The sequence below is a fragment of the Mus caroli genome, unplaced genomic scaffold (genome assembly GCF_978045245.1).
Source record: "Mus caroli unplaced genomic scaffold, Mus_caroli_1 scaffold_34, whole genome shotgun sequence".
NCBI lineage: Eukaryota > Metazoa > Chordata > Mammalia > Rodentia > Muridae > Mus > Mus caroli.
This window is the reverse complement of record NW_028227289.1, coordinates 2518298-2542978: the sequence shown is the minus strand read 5'-3', so window position 1 is coordinate 2542978 and position 24681 is coordinate 2518298. Positions and strand designations below refer to the sequence as shown.

Below are 24681 nucleotides of genomic sequence, written 5' to 3'. Positions count from 1 at the left end.
AGACCTTTGCAAAAAACCTTTATCCAATCAAAATGCAGAGAGCTGTGGGCCCCTGTGCCATCAGGTACATTTTGAAATACAATTTCTGTATCTAAGCTCAAAAAATCACCACAGAACGAGGGGAAAGGAATAGTTTAAGAGCCAGAGAGGATCAGGGAGTCTCACATGCTGTGAGACTGTGTCTCATGCAATGTTACAAACTCACCATGTTGAGCACCTAAACATGAGCTGAACAAGGAGAAAAGAACTACAGGCAACTGAGGAATGCTGAGAATGGGAGAATAGGCCTCCCCAGGGAGAAGCACACCAATTGTTTATCCAATCCTTAATATGCAGTCCTGAGGACATACACACAAGTTACACTGGATAAAGGGAGCTGTTAGTATTCATGTATTCATAAATAGCTATGTATATATGCGAGTGTGTACATAAAAGGGACTATTGAAAGAACGGCCATGAATTTCAAAGAGCAAGGAGGAGTGTATCAGAGGGGTTAGAGGGAAAAAGGCAAAGGGTTACAGAAATACTATGATATTATTATCTCACAGAAGCAGTAACTGTTTTAAAAGCTATGAGAGGAGGGGGAGTTTTAGGGAAGGGAAAACATGATCAAAATGTGTCATATGGGAAGATTTTAAGAGCCAAAGATTTTAAGATAAAAGAAAACCTTAAAACAACAGAGACTACTGGATGAAAAGAGTATTGAAAGCTGCCAGAGAAAGTAACAATTTTGCACAACCATTTTCTTCAGAATTACTTTAGATCTCTAAGACCATGCTCTTAATAGCCTGCCACACATTCCACCAGTTTTACATCCACCACAAGACAAAGTAACAGCCAGCCACATAACTGCACTGAGCAGAGCTGTCTTTTTAAATCAATGTAACTCTATGTAACACCTTCCAAGGCAAGTAGGAACATCAACCATTCATGAACAGGAGGGCAGAACTGCACAAAATAAAGGAATGAGGAAGCAAGGTACCTGAAATCACAACGTCTCAGGAGTGAACTCCTTTTGCAAAAGTGTCCAACTAGGAAACTTTAGACACTTCAACTCAATAACCCCAAAGTCATTAGGAGAATAAGAAACATACAGTTCTGAGTCAAGCAGAAAAACAAGGCACATGTAAAGGTGGGAAGCCAGTTGACAAGAGACAGCACAGTTGGCCTAATGACCTTACATTTAAAGAGCTGTCCAAAGTAAAGGAGGCCGATTACATGAAAGCCTAGGCTAAATCAACATATTTAGTAATAATAATAATAATAATAATAATGATAATACACTAAAGTGGTGTTAAGTAGCAACCAATTTTAGGGCCCCTTTTTCTAGTAACAACCTTTTATCCCCTTATCTCAGATGAGCAAGTGGCAGAAAAAAAAGACAAATCAGGAGACAAGATAAAGTAAGACACAGGATCCTAACCCAGACCAGCCAGGACTGGAGCCTCTGCTTCAGCTGAACATCACTAGGACTGACATGTGGCAAGAGAAAAGAAAGGGTATTAACATTAGGTAAGGGCTGACCTCCTCATGATGGCCTTACTGCCACAGGGATCACACCATTTCTCCCTAAGCAGAAATGGCAAGAGCAATGAGAACAGCTGAAGTTTAATCTTCACTATTGTATCTGAATACAGGATAATGTCCATGCTGCTTCTGTGCAGCTGGACTCTTGTCACCTTTTAAGAATTGCAGTTTAGGATAAGGAGTCCACTTCTTCCTAGGGACAGCAGCACACCCACCCTTCAGAGGAGAGGAAGACACTCTACTACTTACAGGCTGAAAATTTATTATTATGAATTTCAGTTCTTAACAATGTAAAAACAGCACTAAGAAAAGTTCTTAGGAACAAGGAGGTTTAAATTGACATTTCATCATAACTAGAAAGGTTCTGATATAGACTGAGAGATCTGAAAGAACTGAGTCAGTAAGAGATCAGCGGATGATGTATCGTACATAAGGAACCTCTATGTCGTCTCCACTGTCACTGTTGCAGCACAGCTCAAACACAAGGGACTTCACATGATGTCCCAGTTTTTGCTTTGACACACAGCTCACGATCTCTGTCATCCTGAAATCAAAGAGCAGGAGACTTAAGAAGGAAGCAACCAAACATTGAAGGAAATGTGGCAGCAGATTGTAGAAAAAGAATGGGGAACCACACTGGGTTGTTGAGAATCCCATCCAAGGCTTACACTCCCATCAGCCCAGAGGCTAACTCACGGCTGATCCAACCGTTCCTTGAGCTTGCTGGCTGGCATAAAGACAGAATAGAGCATGGACACACCCTGGGACACCATGATGACTTCCAGCTTGTGCTCTGTCTGCAGAAGTTAGAAGAGATAGGAGTGGTGACTGTGAGATGGATAGTGCTGCTAAACCAAGTGGGCAGACCCCAAAAAGGGGGAGTTCACACAGGAAGGAGCCCTACCTTAAAGTAGTCTAGAAACTGCTGCAGGGTCATCTCCTCACCGCTAGGTTGCAGTCCCTGCACATCAAAGCGATCCCACAATGTCCACTCTTGATCATAGTACTAGGGGACAAAGGTAAGTGCTAAGAGGGGACTACCCCAAATGTTCTTAACATATTACAAGTGCATTAACCACAGCTCAATAATCAAAAACACACTTGTGGCATTACCTAACCATGATTAGGCAGCTTGAGTCTTTGTAAAGAAAAGGATACGTACACACTGCTAAGTCCCTGGTTTCCCTTTCCCTCATTTAACATCCCTCTTAGCTCTCCATGAACTGTTTATGTCAGCACCCTTCCTGCTTTTTTTTTTCTTTCCTGCTTCGTTGACACAGAATCTCACATTCTAGCAATATCTGAGCCAGTACTACAATTATGTTGTCCATGCGTTTGATGAATGAACACAGGTATTCAAAATATATCTTAGTGATGTAACACCTTATCTGCTGAGAAGCAAACTGCTCCCCACCCCCCACACCCATGCACAAAGGCACACACGGGCACACAGACACTCACAGAGCACACACAAACACACTGTATTGATGTACTCAGCATCCCTGAATGGTAACATCAAAATTTCCTATTCTTGGAGGTCCCATACCTGATGACACGCTGGAGCCAGAGGTGCAGAGAAGCTAAACAAAGGCAGAGCCAAGTTGATAAAACTGTTTTTGTAAGACTCCAGTTGTTGGTGGCCCTGAACCACCTTGTACAGCTCCAGACACACAAGACCAACTATAGCAGATGTGGTGGTTGCAATGGCTGGGATGATCTTGCCTGCAATCAGTTTGCTCTGTAAGACAGACAGTGACCACCAGGGATTACTGTTTAGGAGGAAGTAGGGGTCTACAAAGGCCCAAATGAAGGAAAATCAGCTTGGGCAAGGGTCAGTGGTACATCACAGACTCCTATTACCTTGTGCCGGTCTGCTGGGGAAATGCCATAGTTTTCGGCTCGGAGGTTGGATGCTGCCACAATGAAATCCATGTGAAAGTTGCTGTCGTCATCCTTTTTTTTGTTTGTTTGTTTGTTTTGGAGTGGAGAATTAAGAGAGTGAATGTCTACTTAGGATCCCAGTGTCTCCCCCAACTATGTACTGTGTTAACTCTGATGACCATTTGAAGTAAATGCATGCAGGTATTTTCAATTTTGTTGTTGTTTTAAGTCAAATATAATTATTACAATTCTAACCTTCCCTCCTTCAAATCCCCCTGCTTTCCTTTTAAAAGCCATGGCCTTGTCTGGCTTAATACCTAAACATAAAACCTTAATAGAACCTACTCAGCCTGTGAGCACTACTTGTACTCCATGATTTCAGGGATGACAACAATTAGGAGACAACAATTAGGAGACTCAACACTGGGGAAGAGTATTTCTCCTACCTAAATAACTTCCTTAGTTGCCTGTAGTTCTCTGTCTATGGGTGGGTTCCAATAATACCTGTCCCACTCCTCCCCTTATTATGTGTCTACTGGGACCCTGGGAACTCACAAACCACTCAGCAAAGCAGGTAGGCTAACTGCAGACCTTCACTCTCCTTCTGATCCTCCAAGTCTAATCTCCAGCTCTGGAGCAGAATACCTATAGCAGCCTCCCCAGTCATCTCTAGTGGACCCCACAGATCTTTCCCTCCTAGTCTCCCTCCACACATTCCTTGATTTGTCACAGATCTGAACTACAGGAGGCCCTCTCTGGGAAACTACAGGCCATGCTGATCCAGAAAACAGGCAGGCTAACTTTAACCAGATCTCTCCCCATCCCCCATAGTCCCCACACTCTCCCCTCAGCTCCTTCAAATCAAATCCACAAGCCTCATCCCTAGCTCTAGACCAGACTACCTCTGGCAGATTCCCACCACACTTCATCTCTAAAGATCCCACAGATGTTCCACTCCTAACTCTCCTAATTGCTTTGTTCTTTCCCCTAATTTCAGCAAGCCTTCCCTGGGAAACCAGAAGCATGGAAGCTCTTTAGTAGACCTGCATGCTGTGGTCTCTGCTAAGTCTCTGTCCCCATAACCATGGCAATGACTTATCAGCTCCTAGTCAAACATCCTGTTTTCCCTCCCTCTCATAACCCCAAGCCCATTCCAGTTCCTGTGTCTCAGGTCCAGATACTAAGATACACATTTTACCTGGAAACCCCAGTCCCCCACACCTATCAGGGCCCCAGTTTGTCCACCATGATCAAGTAGGCTTCATCCGTACTTGGGCTAGGGATGTAGGTCCACTAGGCTAGGCTAGTGCAGGGAATAAGTGTGATAAACAAACTGAAGAAAGAATAAGGGGTGAGGCCATTAAAATTATGGCGATGTGAGGGGAATTCAGAAAACTAATAAAGTAGAAACTTCCTAAAATGTAAGCTCTCTTGTGTGCTCATGCACACACACAAATACACCCATACGCACACACACATACACACAAGTACACCCACATGTACACAGACATACACATGAGACACATTTTTATACACACACACACACACACACACACACACACACACACCCATGTGTGTGCACACATTTACCAAACACATGCACACGGGTTTTAATGATATCACCAATTAATGAGGGAGACATAGTCCCCCCACTAGCCAGCTCTTGTCACAAAGGAAGCCTCCTTTACTGGGAGTGGGTTCCATCTAATTGAGTTACAGCCCGAAGGAGTCCCATGGGAATCCTCAAATAACCAAGGCTGTTGCAAAGACTATAGGCTGCTCTCCACAAACTGAGAGCAAGACCCCAGAGCTGAAGACAACACCTACCCAACCCACTGCACATGGAGATGCCTACTCAAAACCTTCACCCCTACAGGATTCCTGAGTCTTTGGTACAGGAAGTTGCTCTGCATGCTGTCAACAGAAAAGCATAAACACCAAGCCAGCCACAAAACTTTTATCTGCAACAGAGTTCTGCCTGCAATACATACTAGGAAAACCCTGGTATAAAGCTTGAGGGAGTAATCAAGCAATACTTGATCTGACTTAAGACTCTCAACACGGGGTGGATCCATACCCAATACTGCTTGGGTGAACAAGAACCTGCGATATTCCAGGGATCTAATGTAAAATCAAATGATACCAGTCTGAGCAAAGACAGAAGAAAGAAAAATGATACCACAATGACAGAGTGACTCCTGGTGATTAATACTCTTCTATGTTTCGGGATCAGTGTCTTATTCAACCACCATCAGAGAAGTGTCCTCCTGAAGCAGATGGGAATATAGAGACAGACCCACAGCCAGACATCATGCAAAGGCTGGAGAGACCTTGGAAATCCATCCCTAAATGGGATGCCACCCTGAAATCCATCCCTTCTCATTTCAGGACATCTTCTGGAAAAGGAGGCAGAGAGAGTGAGGGGATGGAGGACACCAGGAGGACAAGGCCTTGTAAGTCGCCTGAGCAAAGCTCATAGGAACTCAGAGAGTAAAGCAGTATATACCTGTCAATTAAAAATCCTATGGACTCTACAGGAAAGGATAGAATAGAAGGGGGACATGCAGGAGGCAGAAAGAATACTGGGATAGAGCCAGGCACAGGAGATTCGTCCTGGGCTGGCCAACACATGGTAAAGCCAGCCCTGTGGCAGAATGTAGACTAAAATAAATGGTTATATTGAGTTAAGTCCTGTCAGAGACGAGCCTAGCTATACAGCCAAAATATCTGTAAATATATTTTGCATCTGTCTGAGTCTCATTTAAGGGAGCATGGGGCTAGGAGGAAGAACTAGGACTAATCTACATTTAAGGGACTTAGCCAATACATAATGAAGTAGACAGTTTTTTGTGGGGGTGATGTTTTATTTTGATAAGAGTTTTTCCAAGAAGCTCCTGATGATGACCAGCACTGACAGGTAACATGGCACCACAGGCTGCACTACCAGCTTGGGCAATGTCAATGTCAGCAAGGACAATCTAATGCGATCATCAAGACCTACCGGGAAAAGAGATGGTGCTGCTCACCCAATCTCCCTCTAAAAGAAATCTATCAGTCTTCTTATGAGCCCACAGCAGTCACAGTACTGCATTCTTGTAATCCCAGCATACAGGCACAGAGACAGAATGACCCTAAGTTCAAGTCACCCTAGGCAACATAAATGCTGTCTTAAAAACATTTTTAATCAACAGCAAAGAGTCACTGGGCAGAGGACTCAAGCTTCAATTAGGGCTTTTGTACAAAAAAGTCAAAACATAGCTCAGGCAAGGTGACATTCCTTGTGTGAGGTAGCTTCCTCCCTAAAGCTCTTAACATCCAGATTAATTAGAGTACTCTGAGTCTGGTCCACAGAGGAAAAGTGAAAGCCTGTAGAAAAGATCTAGGGGGCTGGTGAGATGGCTCAGAGGGTAGGAGCACTGACTGCTCTTACAAAGGTCCTGAGTTCAAATCCCAGCAACCCTATGGTGGCTCACAAACACCCAAACTGAGATCTGATGCCCTCTTCTGGCATGTCTGAAGACAGCTACAGTGTACGTATAATAATAAATTAATCTTTTTTAAAAGAAAAGTAGTAAAGTAGTAGTAGTAGTAGTAGTAGTAGTAGTAGTAGTAGTAGTAGTAGTAGTAGTAGAAGTAGTAGTAGTAGTAGTAGTAGTAGAAGTAGAGGCAGCAGCAGCAGCAGGGGCAGCAGCAGTAGTATCGGAGAAGGAAAAAAAATCAAACTGTCAGGAAAGAGAGGTTGAGAGAGAGGACACTGTTGACACAGTATGGTGAAACAACAAATTACCAGCTCCCTAGATAAAGTAGGAGGGCTGCTTTTGAGCATGGGCAGAGCACATGTCTATTGTGGCCAGTGTGGTGTGAGCAAAGGAGCTCTGCTGGAGTGGCAGGAGACAGAAAGGAGAGAGGCAAGGGAGATGTGTAGCACTTAGTAGGGGATGGACTTGCAGTTCCCAGGGAAGTGTTAGGTGCCCAGGACCAAACAAGGATGACATTAGTGGAAATACCCAACAAAGGGGTGACAGAACCAGTACAGATTATATTCAGTGCATCGGTTGAGGGACGGTACCACCTAACTATCTAAAAAAATTTATCCAAGAATGGTTCCTGTCTAAAGGAAATGCATAAAGAGCGGAGCAGAGACTGAAGGAAAGGCCATCCAGAGACTGCCCCACATAGGGATCCATGCCATCTGCAGACACCAAACCCAGACACTATTGCTGATGCCAAGAAGTGCTTGCTGACAGTAAACGTGGTCTAGCTGTCCCCTGAGATGCTCTGCCAGAGCTGGACCAGTAGATATGAAAATACTAGCAGACAGCCATCAGACTGAGCACGGGGACCCCAAATGGAAGAGTTAGGGGAAGGACTGAAGGAGCTGAAGGGTATTGTAACCCCATAGGAAGAACAACAATATCTAATAACTGCCCCCCCAAGCCCCCACCCTAGAGCACACAGGGACTAAACCACTGCCCAAAGATTACACATGGAGGGACTCACAGCTCCAGCTATGTATGTAGCAGAAGCCTGCCTTATCTGACATCAATGGGACAGAAGGCCCTTGGTACTGTGGAGGCTCCATACCCCAGCATGGGGGATGCTAGGGTGGTGAGGCAGGAGTGGTTGAGTGGGTGAGCACCCTCATAGAGGCAGAGGAGAGAGGGGATGGGATGTGAGGGTTTGTGGAGGGAAACTGGGAAGGGGACAACATTTGAAATGTCAATAAATAAAATAATATCAAAAAATTAAGAGTCTGGTGTTGTTTTCTTTTCTTGGTTTCAGAAAGTCCTGTTGTACTAGGTTTTTGATTGATTTTGAGAAAGAACTCAAAGTTTGGTGGGTAGGGAGGGGATGATGATCTAGAAGGACTTGGGGAAGGAGAAGAATATGCTCAACGTATACTTAAATTTAAAAACAGTTTTAAATAGGAAAAACAAACAAACTCCTGCTGGTGCTGCCTTTGTTCAGGTCTTGTTTCTTGTCATTTATAGGAGATACAATCTACAATCACCAAGTTTTTTTTAATCCCCTTGCTCTTACGTTTTTCCACCTTTTCTTCCCAAGTCTGAGGAGCAGTTAATTGTGTTGTAGATGTATCCACTGAACATAGTGAACAATACTGTCCTGACCACCTGTGGTTTGTGGAAATCAAGGTAGGTACTAGGGTCCTAGCCAAGTCTCAGGACTAGTGAATTAATGAATCTTAGAGAAGAACTGCTTAATCCCACTTTATTAAGCCAGCCAAATTCCTAACTGCATTCTAAGTTTCAACTCTTAGGTGCACAGGTGTAGCTCTCACCCTTCATCAAAGAAAGTTCTCTTTTAAACAGAAGGAGACCACTGCAGGCCTACAATCTTGACAAAAGCCTATGCTAGGCACCTGCGCCCACCTTCCTAACCATCCCAGCTACCCCACACCAAATACCTTCTCAAACTCAATGGGGTACATCTTGAATCCAAGCATCTTGTCTGGAGTAGGAAGTGCAGTCTTGAGTTCCTCCAGGTGGCTGTCATCTGCAGAAAGGACACCATGGTCTCTGGTGAACCCACTGCACTGCCCAAGGTAAATCTGGACTGGGAAGTGGTGTTTATGTAAAAGTATTTGAAAGGGAGAGGCATCCTGGAAGGTGTAAGGGAAGGGGAGTCGAGGAGAGAAAACACTTCCCTGCCCAAAGGGCACAGGGAAGTAGGGGTGAGGAATACAAACACATGAAGACCTGGAGGTCCTGAGTAACAAAGATGAAAACCTCACAACAAGGAAGCAGCATATTCACACACCATGAAAGATGGAAGCAACTCAATTACCCACCAATAAGTTAAGAGACAAATGCAGAAGCTGTAAAAAGGGGAGAAAATTGTAGGACTATATTAATATACAACCATTACACTAAATAAAGTAGATAAAGTAAATGGGACACAGGAAGAAATCTCTGCTTTGAGTTTGCTTCCCTGTGGATCCACTAATATGATACAGCTAGTGGTCAAAAGATTCAAACAAAAAAAGGTAGACAAAGGTTTTCAAGGATGGTGAGGTGGTAGAGAATGGGAGAAGTTGTTCAAGGGCCACAGGAGTTTAGTTTTGTAAGATGAAGACGATGGAGCTGAGCAAAGTGATTTAGATTAAGTTCACAGGAAGATAGAATCTAGTTAATGGAAAGAAATGGCAAGCAAGTCGGGAGAGGGGAGAGACACACTGTTATGAACAAACAGTGAATGAAGGAGGGGAAAGTCTCAAAGGAAGATTGTTGGTCAAATCTCACTCATGAGGAGACAACTACTCTCTGAAAGGCAAACTGAGGAACTGTATCAACTTGGGAGAGTTTTATAAGAGAACAGATTCCTCAGGGAGATCAGAAGAGAAAACAGAGTGTGTGACACAGAGTGCAAAAATCGAGGTGTGCTTTAAGCAGATACAGAGAGGACAGGAACACAGAGGGAGAATAGAGGCGACCTGTTACCAAGGAGACAAAACAGCAAAGGTATCAAGACACCCAGAGGGCAAGGAGCAGTCCGGTTCTTTTTGCATGAAAAGTACATAAATTGAGAAGAAACAAGAAGGAGAATTCGACAAAGTCATCAGACAAGGAAGGCAATGAACCATTTCCATTAAGTCCATATTGCAGAGAAATGAGATACAGAGGTTTTGTTTTTCCACCCATCAACCCTTAAGCACAGACTAGGTAAATCTCAGGAATACAGTGAAAATCCTGGCCAGTGGCAAACACCAGAGGGAAGGCTGAGTGGGACAGAATACAAACAGATGATCCCTGAACAAATGGTGAAGCATTCTCACCGATAGTGGTGGCACTGGTACTCTGCAGCTCCTGCTCAGAAACATGGATCCTGATGCCAGACTTGGGAGCAAACTTGGGGACCGGCAGAGACTGCAGGAGGTTGGCCACAACAGCCCAGTCCTGGGACCCTCCTAGTCCGTATGTCTGAGCAAACAGGTTGGCAGCAGCCATCACATAATCCAGATGCAGGGGCTGAAAGAAAGCCATGGCAAAGGAAAGTCAGCTTAACAGCCACAGGTTAAGAGTGGAGAGACCCACTCCCCACATACCCACCTGGGAGATCCCAAGGACACTTACATTGTTTATGTCAAAGATGAGAGGATGCGGACAGCGTTTTGGTCCTGACCAAAAAAGTGCTCCAGAGCTCGTAAGCTAGGAGAATGCAAAGGTATGAAGAGGACAGAGGGAGAAGCACTCTCAGGCAGTCCTCAGGCCAAGAAGCCTAGGTTCACCATTCTTGGGAAATTCACAATGAGTCAAACACATGGCAAGTTCAACTTACCAATTTATATGAGGCAATATTAAGAAATGAAAGTTAGTCCTTTCTAAATGCCCACAAGCCACCCCTACTTCACAGATACGGCTTACCAAGACCTTAGGCATGTCACGAACCAGTGTCCAACACACCTGGGACTTGAACCTACTTCATGCTTAACTATAAAACTTCTCACAACTACAGCCCTCAAAGAGAACTCAGCAGTGGCTCAGCCCACAGGTGCAGCTGGGAAGGAAACTAAGCCCCTTGCCTGGCTGACAGAAGGAGGAAAACACAAATCCTTGCACCAAGTCCTGGCCTACACCTTGCCTTGAGGTGCCTGTGGCAGCTAGACTGCCTGGAAGAAGCCATGTATCCAATTTCCTGGAAATGTGCTCAGCCAAATACATCCACCGAGTATGTAATACCTGAGTTGGAGGGAAGTTGTGCAGCAACTGCTGGATGTTGTGAGAATACTGGGTGTGCCAGTGCTGGTAGGCCCAAGTCACACAGTCAGCCCAAGTCTGTGGCCTCTGCAGGACCAGGCTGCAGTGTATGGCCTCCAGTACTTCCAAAGGCTGGGTGCCTGCTAGTTGCAGTGTCCGCTCGATGAACTTGGGGTCCCTATCCAATACAAAGACCTGGATTACTTCAGAGGCCTAGAAGTAAGGTTTCTGGGCAAGCCTTCTTTCTCCAGGGAAAATGTCATTCCTGACCATTTCCCATCACCCTCCACCAGCAAAAGGCTCAATCAACCATTAGTTATCCAAAGCATCTACCAAGGATGTGCCTTGAGGAGAGCAGACAAGGACGCCTTTGTTGATTGGCTTCTGTTGGCTGTTGGTTTGTCTGTTACTTACATGAGGTATTGGTTAACGTTTTCAGCTGACTGCTTGAAGAGCCCTTCAAACTCATCCCGAGCCCACTACAGACGGAGCAAACAAATGCATGTCAGCAACGGCCAAACAAACAAACCAAAACCAAAACCAAAAAAGTTCTTGTACACATTAGTGATACAACCAGTTAGTAAAGACTGTTCTGGGTGAAGACTGCATTAACCTGTACAATGAGGATACCCACGTGTTCCAGACCAGAGGTCATAATTTGCAGCCAAGTACGTATGTGTGAGAACCTGGAATGTTCATGGCAATACAGGTGCGATGTGTTTGGATTATAAGAAAGAGAGACAGAAGGGAAGAAGTCACACTTAAAAGAACAATGACCTATTGGCAGTTACTCTTAGTACTGAGCAGAACAGCACCCAGGTCTCAACAGGAATTTCTCTGGTTTTTGTTGCTGTTGTTTTGTTTGCCCCCCCCCCCAGGTTTCTGAGAACTAGGAGGTCACTGCAGAAATGGTCTGGGGCATGTACACAGACACTGGACCATACAGGTTCTAAATTCTAACTCTCACACATACTTACCTGCTTTTATGACCTATTGCAGTGGAATAAAACTCCCCTGTAGCCAGCTGGTTTTCAAGTCTCTGATGTAACTAGCTAGCATTTACACTCATCAAAGTTAGTGTGTGAGCACATGCAGACTGCAAGACTGAGTGTGGTGCCAACTACAAACCCACTGCTAAGAATTTTACCAAAGTATATGAACAGCCCATATCCAGCCTAAGTGCTTTACAAAATCTCCCTGGTAGGTATTACTTCAATGCACATTTTGCACATGAGGAATCTGAGGACCAGACAGGTCTCCTCCTACAAAGTTACCGAACACATTCTAAAACCTTTTGTGCTACTCTGCCTGCTGTACAGACTCAGAGACATTTTATAACCTGGAACAAGAAACAGGATAAAGGAATTTGGTTGGAACTCTCTAGTCTATTCCTACCTGATCTCCACCTGCTTGGCATGGCCTCAAAATACTGACACTATGAGCCGAGGAGCAAACAGAAACTAAACAACCCCCACCCAACCTCCCTGGGCCCCGTTGAACTGGAGGAACACAAGCAGAACTAGGCTCTGGGTTTAGTGTCCAGTAGAGCATTCATTTTGTCCAGCCAGAGGACACACAAGATTTTGTACTTGACAACACAGACAGAAGTCACACTGAAAAACCAGCTGTTTAACTTAACACTTTGGGTAAGATTTTAACACACCAAAAATGCACTCATTATTACAGGTAAATTAGGAAATCAGCAGAGACAACAATAGCTGATTTGTGTAGCAAAAAGCATCGTTTATGGGTCATTCTCACTCTTCAGACACATGTCCAACTGATAGGTTCTCTTTAACTCTTTCAAAACTAGAAGGTTAAGGTTAATTGTTGTACTTAAAATGTTTTCCATACAATATAGTTGGATTGTATTTTTTTCCTTCTGCCAACCCCTCCCAGAACCTCCTAAACTCCCCAGCCACTTTACTCACATGCCATCTCTCAAGAAAACTCTATAACAAGTAAAACCCCAAAGAAATAAAGAAATAAAAACCCACGAGCAAGACAAGTAATACCAAAACAGAAGTGCACAAGAAAAAACCTGAAGTCCACCTGGCCACCTTCTTCTAGGCATGGAGCCTACCCTGGAATGTGGTTGATATATGCCATTAACATTCCATTGTAGAGGAGGTTTATTCCTTTTCTGAGCTTGGTTAGAGCTGTCAATTTGTGTGGAATTCCCCTTCTTTGTGTTGGGATTTTGCCTGGCTTGAACTTGTACAATTTTGAGTGCTGTCAATCAGAAGTGGATGACTCCAAAGAAACCATGTATGATACATAGATAACACACGTGGGCTGGTATACATATGATTGGTATAAAGACATGGGACGTGTTCCGGACCCAGAACACTTCAGAATCTAGAAATCTGTAGCAGGAGACTGGCAAAGGCTCGAGGACCTAAACCTACCACCTCCCATTCCTCCCAAGGTTGATCACCTGCAGGGTGTGCTCTATGGCATTAGGGAAGTTCTTCAGTGTGCAGATGGGGATGGATTTCTCAGGTGGGTCCTGGCTTGAGCTGTAAGATTCTGTCAAGAAGGGAACAACCACCTGCACATTGCCCTTGGTGCCCAGCGTGCCTGATTCCAGCAGAGGCTTACGATAGTAAACACAACGGCGGTCCACGTATAATCCTTTTAGGGAGATGGGAAGAAATGGCAGATGAGTAGCAGGCAAGCTTACATAAGGCAGGAACACAGGTCAGGTTGCTCTACAGAATGAGTTCCAGGAGAGCAGAGGCTACAGAGAGAAACCCTGTCTCGAAAAACCAAGGCAAGACAGGAATACAAGATCCTCATACATACACTCTACCCTGCTCTTGCCCTCCTCACTCAACTCCAAACTTACGAGCATCCACATTGTCTAGGGCATTGGCCACACCATCCAGCTTTTGGAAGAAGTCATCATCATAAACGTGTTCTGTCTCCGGGCCTACTCGATTCTGGTGGCTGAATATCCTGATGTGTGGATTTATGTCACGCACTGCTGCAGCAGCAGTCTCAGACTTTAATTTCTGGGTGGGAATATGAAAAACAGAGCTGTTTCCCACACACCGAGGTGACCAAAGTCCACAGAGATATCCCAAGATTTATCTCATAAAGGGTTAGGCTCAAAGCCAACCAGGCTCAAACAGTGCCAATACCATCTGGCTGGGCACAACAGATATTATAAAGGACATTAGAATGTTCTTTTATGACAGCTACATTTCTACTAATTCATAAAATTCTGTCTTCTTTTACTTTAAGGATTATAAAGGAAGGGCTGGAGGGATGGCTCAGCAGTTAACAGCACTGACTGTTCTGCCAGAGGTCTTGGGGTTCAAGTTCCAAAAAATACATGGTGGCTCACAATCATCCATAGTGGGATCCAATGCCCTCTTCCGCTGTGTCTGAAGACATTGACAGTGTACTCAAATATATAAAATAAATAAATCTTTAAAAAAAAAAACAGGATTATAAATGGAATTTGCCACCACACAATATTTTGAGTTAAAATAAGAAATAAGGTCAGAATAGCCCAACAGCTACTCTAATTTCAATTAATGACATCCAGAGTAACCCAAATAAAACCACAGACAGACTGAGACTCCTCTGGTTCTACTTTCACTTCTGGAATACATGGGTTGTGGCTTCCTCCACCTGAACTCTCTGTTCTTTAAATACCACACACCCGAATGTCTTATCTTCCCTCAGGCCTCTACTACTTTTGCATGGTCAAATGTCTTCCCACACACCTTTACTGTTTCACCATGGTAAGGTCCATTTCCCTAGGAGAAAGCCTTCTTCATAAGCACTGAAAACAAGCACCCTCCTGACATTTTCCAATTGCTACTTCTCAGTTCCTCTTTACTTCTCTTACACGTTTGAGATTCTAACATTAGCCATATGCCACTTACTGCAACAGTAGCCTGTCATGGTCAAACAAGAGTCTCCCAAAGCTTTTGGGAGTGTAGGTCATAAGCACCACAACTTCCTATGTTAGAATCGTAAGCAGATTATTTAAAAGTGTTAGTCCACTTAACACACTATGTCAAGAACAGATGAGATAAGCATAAGCATTTACCAGCAAAAATACTTCCAGTACAGAATACCCCTGAGGACTCAGACCATACTCACATCTTTATAAATATGTTTTAGGTTACATACTCTCATAAAACAGCTGAGAGTATGTGTCTGTCTGTCTGTCTGTGTACACACAAGTACAGGTGTATATAGGCACACACAAGCATATGTACAATGCCAAGTACATGTATGAACGAGTGGGATCCTACTGTACTAGTAGTAGTAGTCGTAGTCGTAGTCGTAGTCGTAGTCGTAGTCGTAGTCGTAGTCGTAGTCGTAGTCATAGTCGTAGTCCATATACTCTATGTGTGGCTCTCAGCTCTCTTCCTTTTTTTTTGGTCATCAGATTCTAGTTATCTGGAAAACAGCTTCCCAGCTTCCCTGAACTGGCTTCCTAAACGTATGGAAGGAATTTGTCCTTTCCACTAACAGAGCAATCTGGGAGATGAACAGTATTTGATGCCATTTAATTTCTTATTGAGTCTTAAAGACTCAGTGTTACATGAGGAGGACACCAAAATGCAATCAGGAAGCTTCTCACTTGCTCCAATCTTCCCACTAGAGGAAGCCAGGAACATTTCTTTTGTTACCTTATGTTTTCTAAATCTAGAGTCTAGGATGCTTGATGAAAAACGAAGTAAAGGAAAGATGAATTATCAACAAGACAATCAAGGAAACACTGACCTGTAGGGAATGCCCTATTACCAATCTCACAATGTCACATCTGCCATGCCCGAGCATCCAAGCTTAGGTAGGGAGGGAAAACCAGGCAAATGAAAAAACTGTGACAGGGAAAAATATCTATTGACCTCACACCTGAATGCCTGAAAAAAAGGAGGGAACTAAAGGGGGAGAAAAAAAAAAAAAAAAGGAAGGGAGGAGAGGGGGATGGGAGGGGAGGGAAGAAATATCTGAGCCATTTAGGTTAGAATCAAATAGGAGAAAGAAAGCCATGCCATCCTACTCACTGTGATGTCCCAGGGACGGAAGAGAAACTGTCTGTTCAGGTTTGACTTCTCAATGGTGTCCATGTCTGTAACTGTGATTTCTCCATCCTCCCCACAGCCAAGGCCAATCATGGCAAAGTTCTTGAGCAGCTCACACCCAATGGCGCCTGCGCCTACCTAGAAGTTGGTCAGAGTGAACAGGGATGGCATAAGCTAACCCACCACTCCTTACTCCCAAAAGAAAACACCAACCGAACACAAGACCGTGTAGTGACAAACATTCTATTCACAGGGATGCACATTCCTATGGGTGACTGAGAGGAGGGAAAGAAAAAGAGGTACCTGAAGCCTTTCCTCAACCCACCACAAGACAGAATAGGTGATGTAATCAGGTCATGAAAAACCAAAAGACCCCTCCCCAAAAGGATCAGGGAAAGAGAGATCCTTTCAGAAAGGGTGGACAGAGGCCATTAGTGTCAATCACCAGGAAGTATTTCTGCTTGCCAAGCTTCTCTTGTAGGTCTGATCCAAATACAGCCACTTGCCCATCGTAACGGTTCTGGCGCTGGATTTATGTGAATGAGTACAGACAGGTTAGAGCGACACATTCCTCAAGACGATCCCAAAGTTTCCCACTGCCCCCACAGACTTACTGGCAGGCACTTATCTTCCATGAAGGCCACTCTGTGCTCCGGGAGACATTCAAGGGCATCAAAGTACAGCCACTGCCTAATGGGCATAAACTTTCCAGAACAAGCCTGGGGAAAGAAGGCTGTCAGTAGCAGTAGCCTAACTGGACTAAAAGGCAGTGATGGCATCAGAAACACACAGCAGCCACACCCTTCCCCGCTAGGGCTGACCTTCATGACCTCCTGGGCAGCCAAACCACCAAAGAAGGCATTCATGGGTGCCAGATCCCCAGCTGCTACATAGGCCAACTTCCGGATAAGGTCTATGTCCAGGCAATCCTGTTGGACTGCTGCCAAAGCTTGAGCATTCACAGCTTGGGCTAAGGTCACCAATTCCTCAGCATCCTCCTGGTTGGACAAAAGGAACCTGGATAGAGCCTATCAGGCCCTACTGGAGGAAGAACAGGTATTGGAAACAGACAAATCAGAGGTTCCTGGCTGGCTTCCCACTCATTTACCTCATTATGGGGCCGAGGAGGCCTGCTGTGCTGAGTACAGAACTGATGCAGGGCCTGGAAGCCAATGTGAAGCTGAGCAGGATGACAGCACTTAGCAAAATCTGTGACCACAAACTCTGGCTCTGCCAGTGAGGCGAGTAGGGGTTTCTGTGGATAATGGAGTGTCGTGAGACCAGATATGAACAACCTATAAATCTCAAAAGCAGGAGTCCTTCTACTCACAGCCCCTCACCACCTACTCACAAAACTGATCTTCTGAGGTACTTTCACTTGACTGACAATGCCTCCACGGATGTACTCAGAGAAGCTGGAGGTATCACAGATACTAAAGGTATAGGGACCTGGAAGATGAAAAGGATGGAGAAGACTGCCAGTCTAATCTGTGCCTTTGCCACCCTCCCAAGATCAAGTACAAAAACCTCACAGTCCAAGCCTAAGACACATCAGCTTTCTTTCCATTGCAAGCTCTACTCAGAGAGGGACAACCAAGCAAGCAACCAAACAAAAAACAAACAAAAATCACACACAAAGGAAAAGAAAACAAACCAAAGCATATCCATCAAAAGCAGAGGCGTACAGTACACAACTCTCATCCCAGTCCTTCAGAAATCAACTCACGAGGATTCAGAGTTCAAAGCTAGCCAAGGGCTACCCACACCAAACAAAATGCCCACAGTCTCACTCATACAGCTTCAGACTCTGGGTGGTAGGAAGCTGACACCACATCTGGCTTCTGTTTCAATGCAGAAAAACAAACTGGGGTAGGGAACAGATGTCTCCTCTGTCCAAGATCTGATTCAGTGCCTGAGAGTGAGTGCTTCTTGCTCTCCTTGGTTAAGTGCCCAGCACCTATGCTGGGCAGCTCACAAATGTCTGCAGCTCTCAGACATATCCCAAAACAGAGACACACAGAGACAAAACCAAAAACAAAATACATACACAAGACAGAAAAGAAATCTACTTGTCTCTATCTCCGAAGCATTACACAAGCTCTGTAAAGATACAAGCCATAGGACCTAACTTTTCTTACTTTTCTTACAGTTCTGGGGGTCAAACACTGAAGCTTGTGAAAGCACAGCAAGAAGTTTACCAACTGACTTGCTATATTAATATTCAGTAGGTTACTAATATTTAGTGACTATAGAGAAGAAAAAGTCTGTACATGTTGAAAACAAAAGCGGTTCTTTTTCATGTGTTTGGTGACTTGGAGACAGGGATTCACATAGCCCAGTCTGGACTCTTGCTCCATAACTAAGGCTGGGCTTGCACTTCTAATCCTCCTGCATCCCCCTCCTGAGTGCTAGGATTACAGGTGCATGCCATCATCCACAATGGCACCTTTCTTACACACAGGTTATATTGACAGAGCCCAAGGGTGGAGGGATACAAAACATACAAAAAAAGGGGGGGTCTTTGGTCCCCTCACATCACTGATCAGTGTCAGCTCATGATGCAGAAAGACTTCCTAGCAAACAGGCATCACCTTGAATACTCAGCTTCACACTCGATCAAGTCTGGACAATACAAAGGAGTTGATACCAGGGTTAACTTTCAGGAGTAAAGTTCAACATGCTAAGACGAATGAAGCCAGCATCAAATATGTAAGACTCACAAGCACCTCACTTCTCTCAAACAGATTATGAAATATCATGCTACTTTGACTGTGGTTGAGCTCACACATCTCAATTTAGTTTTCTGCAGGTGTCTTAATTTAAGGGATATCATCTCTACAGAAGCTTGGTTAATCTCACACCTTTGCTGGGACTCACTGGCCTACTGCACACACAAACTGCTGTGTTTTAAATTACTGTAGACTCCCCTCCTTAACTCTTCCATCACTACCACACTGTCTTCATACATTTTCTCAATGAGGCAGTTTGGACGACTGAGGTGAGCCCCCATCAGGATCCATCTTTATGTGCTTCCTCCAACCCCCAGTGTAGCAGTTACCTCCATGGGCTGCCTTCCTGACTGCATGACAGCATTTTGAATGGTTATTCTAAATTCAAATCGGCCATAACACTCACAGAGAAAGGGCTCTTACAAACTGAGCCGTCTTTCCAGCCATAGTCTACCAGAAACCAGCTTACCAATCACACACACTACAAAGGACCTAGTCACTCCGTCCTTTTAGAGCTTAAAAGAGAAAATCTAATTGTCTAAAATAAAACCAAAAATGCGGGGAAGGGTGGGGGCGAGTCAAAATGGAATGAACCAAGGAATAAGTGGTGTGCCTGACCATACTCAAGAATCAGTCCAGTGTCACAGAAAGGGATGGTGCACTTGAGGTGGGAGACACAAGTTAGGCCCTGCTCTATCAAGGCATGGTGGCTTTAATCCCAGCACTCAGGCAAGAGGACTAAGATGAGTTGGTTGGAGACCAGCCCAGTCTGCTGTGCAAAGTTCCAGAGTGACCTCTTGGATTCTGAGGCAGCCCATATCACAGAGCCAAGCTCCCCTTTGTTCTGTGCTACCACTTCTCCCCCTCCTTCCCCAGGATTCCCGTACCCAGAACTTTGATCTCTATGGGAGCAATGCCATTGAGTTCATTCATGCCCTGAACTTCTGTGAAAGAGATGAAGTCACCACTTTCAAATCCATGCCGGGAGTCCTCCAAGCAGGTGACAATCCCTGGATTCTCCTGGTTGGGGAAAAAGAAAACAGAAGATTAAGAGTTAAGCCTCCCTCAGTGTGGGATGTTTATATTCGCACCATCCTGGAAGCTGAGGCAGAAGGTTTACCATGTAACCAACCTAGCCTTCGCAGCATTATGGAGAATGTCTGAAACACAACACACACACACACACACACACACACACACACACACACACACACACACACACAGAGACGCACAGAGACACACACACACAGACACACACACACACAAACACACACAGAGACACACACAGACACACACACAGACACACACACACACACAAATACACTCCAAAAGAAAACACCATCACCAAAAAAATGTCTGAAAAACAAACACGCATACACACACACACACACACACACACACACACACACACACACACACACACCAAAAGAAACACCATCACCAAAATAAAGAAAAAGAAAAGAGAAAGAGAAAAAGAAAAGGATAAAGAAAAAAAAGAGAAAGAAAAAGAAAAGAAAAACTCAAGATTTCAAGGGCAGGCAAGTAGTGTTTAATTTCCCTCACTGATAGGTTACTGACTAGGTTATTTAGTGACATATCCCAAGTCCAATTGTTGGGTGGGGACAGGGTAAGAAAAGGAAAGGGGGAGCAGGAAAAGAATTTTAAGAAATGTGAGGGAATGCATAAAGATAGAAAAGAAATCCCCAGACAAAGGAAAGGTGGGAAAGGAAGGAGAGCAGAGGGGGGGGGGAAAAAGGAGGGTCAGATAAAAGGAAAAGGAAAGGAAAAATCAAAACAAAACAATTACTGCCTACATCCTCTGCATGTGAACCTATAGGACTGGCCTCCTTACCTTAGTGATCATTGAAACCATGGCACTGAGTGGCTGTTCCCCATTTGAATCAGTGAGAATCATTTCCTCTCCAAAGTCACAGAAGAGTTGTCTAGGGAAGGAGGCAAAGGGAGTGATGCTTTAGACCAAGCACAGGGCCTTCCAGCACTCAAGGTACGGAGACAGATCAGGTGATGTTCATACCACCCAGGAAAAAGGAAAAGAAAAATCATTTCAAAACTGGTTGGTGGAGGAGGACATGAAGGCTTGGGAGTCTCTTGGCCTATGTTTGGTGGAAGTCAGATAAAGGCAAGCACTCACCCAACTAGGCCCCGAGTGTCTGCTACTACCAGCTTGATTCCGTGGCTATGGCAGAATTCACCCACCTGCAGCTGATATTCCAAAGGAGTGTTGGTAAGAACCACTACCTGTAAAGAACAATAGGCCCAGGTTTGGGGTGGAGTGAGAGAATAAAACAGCTGACAGAAGTGAGGGAGAAGAATCCAACACCCAGGCTCAGCTGGCACAGCCTTTTGTCACATGGACACACAAGTCTCAATGGGTGTCAGATATAACAAGGGACAGAGAACAGCTTTTAAAAACACTACCAACTACAGGAATAACAGCAGTGCTAGACAAGCAAGGTCTGGAGACCAGGTAAGTTCATTTATCTGGTAAAAATAGACAGCTGGCTACCTACAGCCAGGTTCTATCCATCAAGAGTGACTACCCAGCCAGTCTGGGTTTCCTCTCATTATACTCACTCGTACAAGGGCTGGAGAATTATCCATGTAGGTGCTGTGCTCCATCCAGATCTCACTATAACACCACACCTTTCTACAAGAGAACCTGCCCCTCTGGGGAGCTCTACCTGCTACCTACATCTCCTAGTTTTCCAGAACCAGATCTGACACAAGGTGCCAGCCTAAATGGCATCAAACCTCGAAGGATAAGACGGGAGGCATGGGATACTCCAGGGTACCTGAAAACCACTAAGGAACTCCTCAATTAGAGGTCCAGTGTAGCTGTACACAGGAACGTAACTGTTGAGTTCAGCAAGGCGTGGTTGGGATATCTCAGCTCGGTTTTTACCAATATCTTCCTCACGTAGGCAGAACTATGAAAAGGGGGTAGGAAGATAGCACTGAGACACATGCAGTGCACATGCTGGAGCCTAAACAAGGAGAAGCCAAAAAGAGATGATACCTGGGAAGACAGATCAGCCCACTGGGCAGTGCCCTGGTCATGGAGAGTGACAGCCTTGACCCCACCAAGGATGATATTCTTGGCAATTTCCACACCCAGACCCTGCAGGCCTGATATCAGTACACTGGAAGCCTGGAGATGCTTCATTGCCTCATGGCCAAGTACATACCTGTCAGCAAAGAACTCTAGGTTAGTGTCTTCCCCACTCTGTGCCTTCTCCCAATCTCCATCTCCCGTCCTGTGTACTACTCACAGCTGGCGGGAGTAAAGGCTTTCATCTATGTCCATTTCCTAAAGATGAGCAGAGAGTTCCAGGGGAAATAAAATAGCAATGAGACTGGGCCATGTGGAAAGACAGAGGTACTTCACCAGCCCCCACTGATTGTTTCCATCCTTACAAATGTCATACTCACGTTGGTTGGCCCTGGGGGCACGCCAAACATCACAGAATAGGTAGGAGACCAACTAGAATCCAGACTAGAGTCAGGTCCAGACACTTTGCGTTTCTTGGACAGGACTGAGCTAGACATCTGAAGAAATAGGGAGCATCACAGCTGAGGCTCTGTGGCAGGAACATCCTCTTCAGAAAGGTTCTCTCTCTCTCTCTCTCTGTCTCTCTCTGTCTGTCTCTCTCTCTGTCTCTTTCTGTCTCTCTCTGTGTCTCTCTGTCTCTCTGTCACTCTCTTTCTGTCTCTCTGTCTGTCTCTGTCTCTGTCTCTGTCTCTCTCTCTCTCTCTGTGTGTGTGCCTGTGTATGTGTATGTGCAATGCTATCCTTCTCTGACAGAGAAGACACTGAAGATAGTCAAACTAATGCAGCTCTTAATGATCAGTGTAGAGGATAAAAAAAGTGCTTGTGCACACAGATAAGCACTAGAGAAGCCTGAAAAGTTAAGCAAGCACACAGGCATCCTGCAAAGAAAAGAGATGTTTACCTTCCTTTCTCCTGGAATGCTGGGAATCGATGTAGTTTACACCCCGGTGACATTTTGCTGTCTGATGAGTCAGGTTCCACTCGTAAGCCCCAGAAACTATGTTTCGCTTATCCCAGAACTGTTCCCTCTAAATCCTGGACACTGCTTGTATGCCATAAAACCCATTCTTATGAGGGATGTGACTGTACTTATCGACAGCCTCAGTGGTTCCTATGCTATCTCAGGGTCAGGTCAATGGTAATGAACGCGGGCATGCACGCATGCTCACTCGTCCTCATGTCTGCCTCTGACAACCTCTCTAAGCTCTAAATCTTTGGCCCTATTCTGAATCAATAATACCCATCCTTGTGAAAGAAGCCAGGGTGTTCTTTGTAAAGAATAGCAATGTCTTAAATTTGCTGTGCACTTGGGACTGAATTATTATTAGAATGCATACCTCTAAAATTGTGCCCTGCTTAAATATGGCTAATGTTTGCCTGATGATCTGGGTCAGACTCCGGAAGTCCGGGTCCAATCAGCAGTTCCAGTATCAGACTGATCCCAGTTTCACTCTTAGCTCATCCTGATGGTAAAGTTTACCTGCCTGCTGTAAAGCAGGGTAGGTAGATCAGAAGTTTAAACATTTATACCCAAAAGAATCAGTGAGCAGACACTGCTTAGACCCGCCAAACTGAAACTGCGGATCTCTAAACAATAAAACAGAATCCCACATTATATACACTGCTTTTTGAAGCTAGAGGTAGGGGAAGGGCCAGTGAAAGGATGAGAACTATGTGGGCCCTGACAAAGCAGACAGGAGAGTTACAGCAGATGGATTATACATTCCAACAATTCTGGTCTGGTTCTTTGGGAAGTTCTTCAGATAACTAAAGTTAATCTGTTGAGAGAGTCCAGGGACCATGGAAAGGTGGCAGTTAGATGGCAGTGGCAGATGAGTCTAAGTGCACTCACAGGAAATGTCTACACTCTGGCCCTAAGGTATCTTTTCAGGGTGTCACGTGGGCACTAGTTCTCTGGCTTGAAATCCATCTCACAAGAGAGATCTCAGATATCTACACTGGACAAGAGGCACAGGCAATCCATGATAAAGATGGCAAACCCAGGTGAATCACGCCTAAGTTTATGTCTAAAACTCTAGTGCCTTTTTCTAGGAAAATGAAAACAGAACACACCAAACAGAACAAACAAGAAACCCCAAAACACACACAACCCAAAGAAAAACCACAAAGAAACGAAACAGCCATTGTAGAATTTGTCCTTTGTTCTATTTTTTATTCTAACTATATTAACTGCACAAATTAATAACATCCCATATCTCACTTCCTATATGCCCCTGCTGACCAATGCTCTATCCCCTTCTGCACACCAAAATGTTTTCAGAGGAGCCTATGTTGCTGACCTACAACAAATCGAGGAAAACACTTTATAAAACACTCGGTCATGGAGCGGGGTGTCCCTGGGTAGAAAGACTGGAGACCCAAGACTGGAGGCCCAGCCTAACACTGCCCTCGGTCGCGCCTCTCCCCCACCCCCTCGCTCTCCAATGCTGCCTACGCAACGATGAGAAACCACTGCGTACCTGCCTGTAGCCCCTGAACCCAGGGCAAGGACATCAAACTGAGCCCCTTAATCTGATCCGAATCCTATCTCGGTACTATTCCACCAGGCCTTTCTGGGTACTATTCCTCCAGGCCGCGGTACCAACAAGCCCTGCCCACTCGGCCCAAGGGCTCCCGGGGCCCCCACCACAGAGGTCCAGATTGTTAACAATGCTGGTGCCTGTGTGCGCTCCCTGCCCCTCTCTTCGTAC

The 24681-nt window shown here is 44.9% G+C and overlaps 1 protein-coding gene across 1 annotated transcript in view; it reads right to left on the bottom strand.

Annotated features, from left to right (window-relative positions):
- Positions 1–1788: 1788 nt before the first annotated feature.
- LOC146999853 (ubiquitin-like modifier-activating enzyme 1 Y) overlaps positions 1789–24681 on the bottom strand; it is a 23016-nt gene continuing 123 nt past the window's right edge. Inside the window, exons 2-26 of the mRNA XM_085834422.1 lie at positions 22351–22467; positions 22191–22228; positions 21938–22106; positions 21714–21848; positions 21053–21159; positions 20753–20843; positions 19788–19920; positions 17523–17620; positions 17280–17426; positions 16993–17169; positions 16786–16890; positions 16617–16697; positions 16154–16309; positions 13972–14137; positions 13561–13757; positions 11538–11602; positions 11106–11301; positions 10500–10574; positions 10202–10394; positions 8834–8922; positions 3388–3480; positions 3074–3265; positions 2432–2533; positions 2224–2324; positions 1789–2071 (exon numbers count right to left, since the gene is read on the bottom strand). Coding sequence (XP_085690548.1) covers positions 1936–2071; positions 2224–2324; positions 2432–2533; positions 3074–3265; positions 3388–3480; positions 8834–8922; positions 10202–10394; positions 10500–10574; positions 11106–11301; positions 11538–11602; positions 13561–13757; positions 13972–14137; positions 16154–16309; positions 16617–16697; positions 16786–16890; positions 16993–17169; positions 17280–17426; positions 17523–17620; positions 19788–19920; positions 20753–20843; positions 21053–21159; positions 21714–21848; positions 21938–22106; positions 22191–22228; positions 22351–22467 — 3159 coding nt within the window. The 3' untranslated portion in view covers positions 1789–1935. The remainder of the gene's footprint in view (positions 2072–2223; positions 2325–2431; positions 2534–3073; positions 3266–3387; positions 3481–8833; positions 8923–10201; positions 10395–10499; positions 10575–11105; positions 11302–11537; positions 11603–13560; positions 13758–13971; positions 14138–16153; positions 16310–16616; positions 16698–16785; positions 16891–16992; positions 17170–17279; positions 17427–17522; positions 17621–19787; positions 19921–20752; positions 20844–21052; positions 21160–21713; positions 21849–21937; positions 22107–22190; positions 22229–22350; positions 22468–24681) is intronic.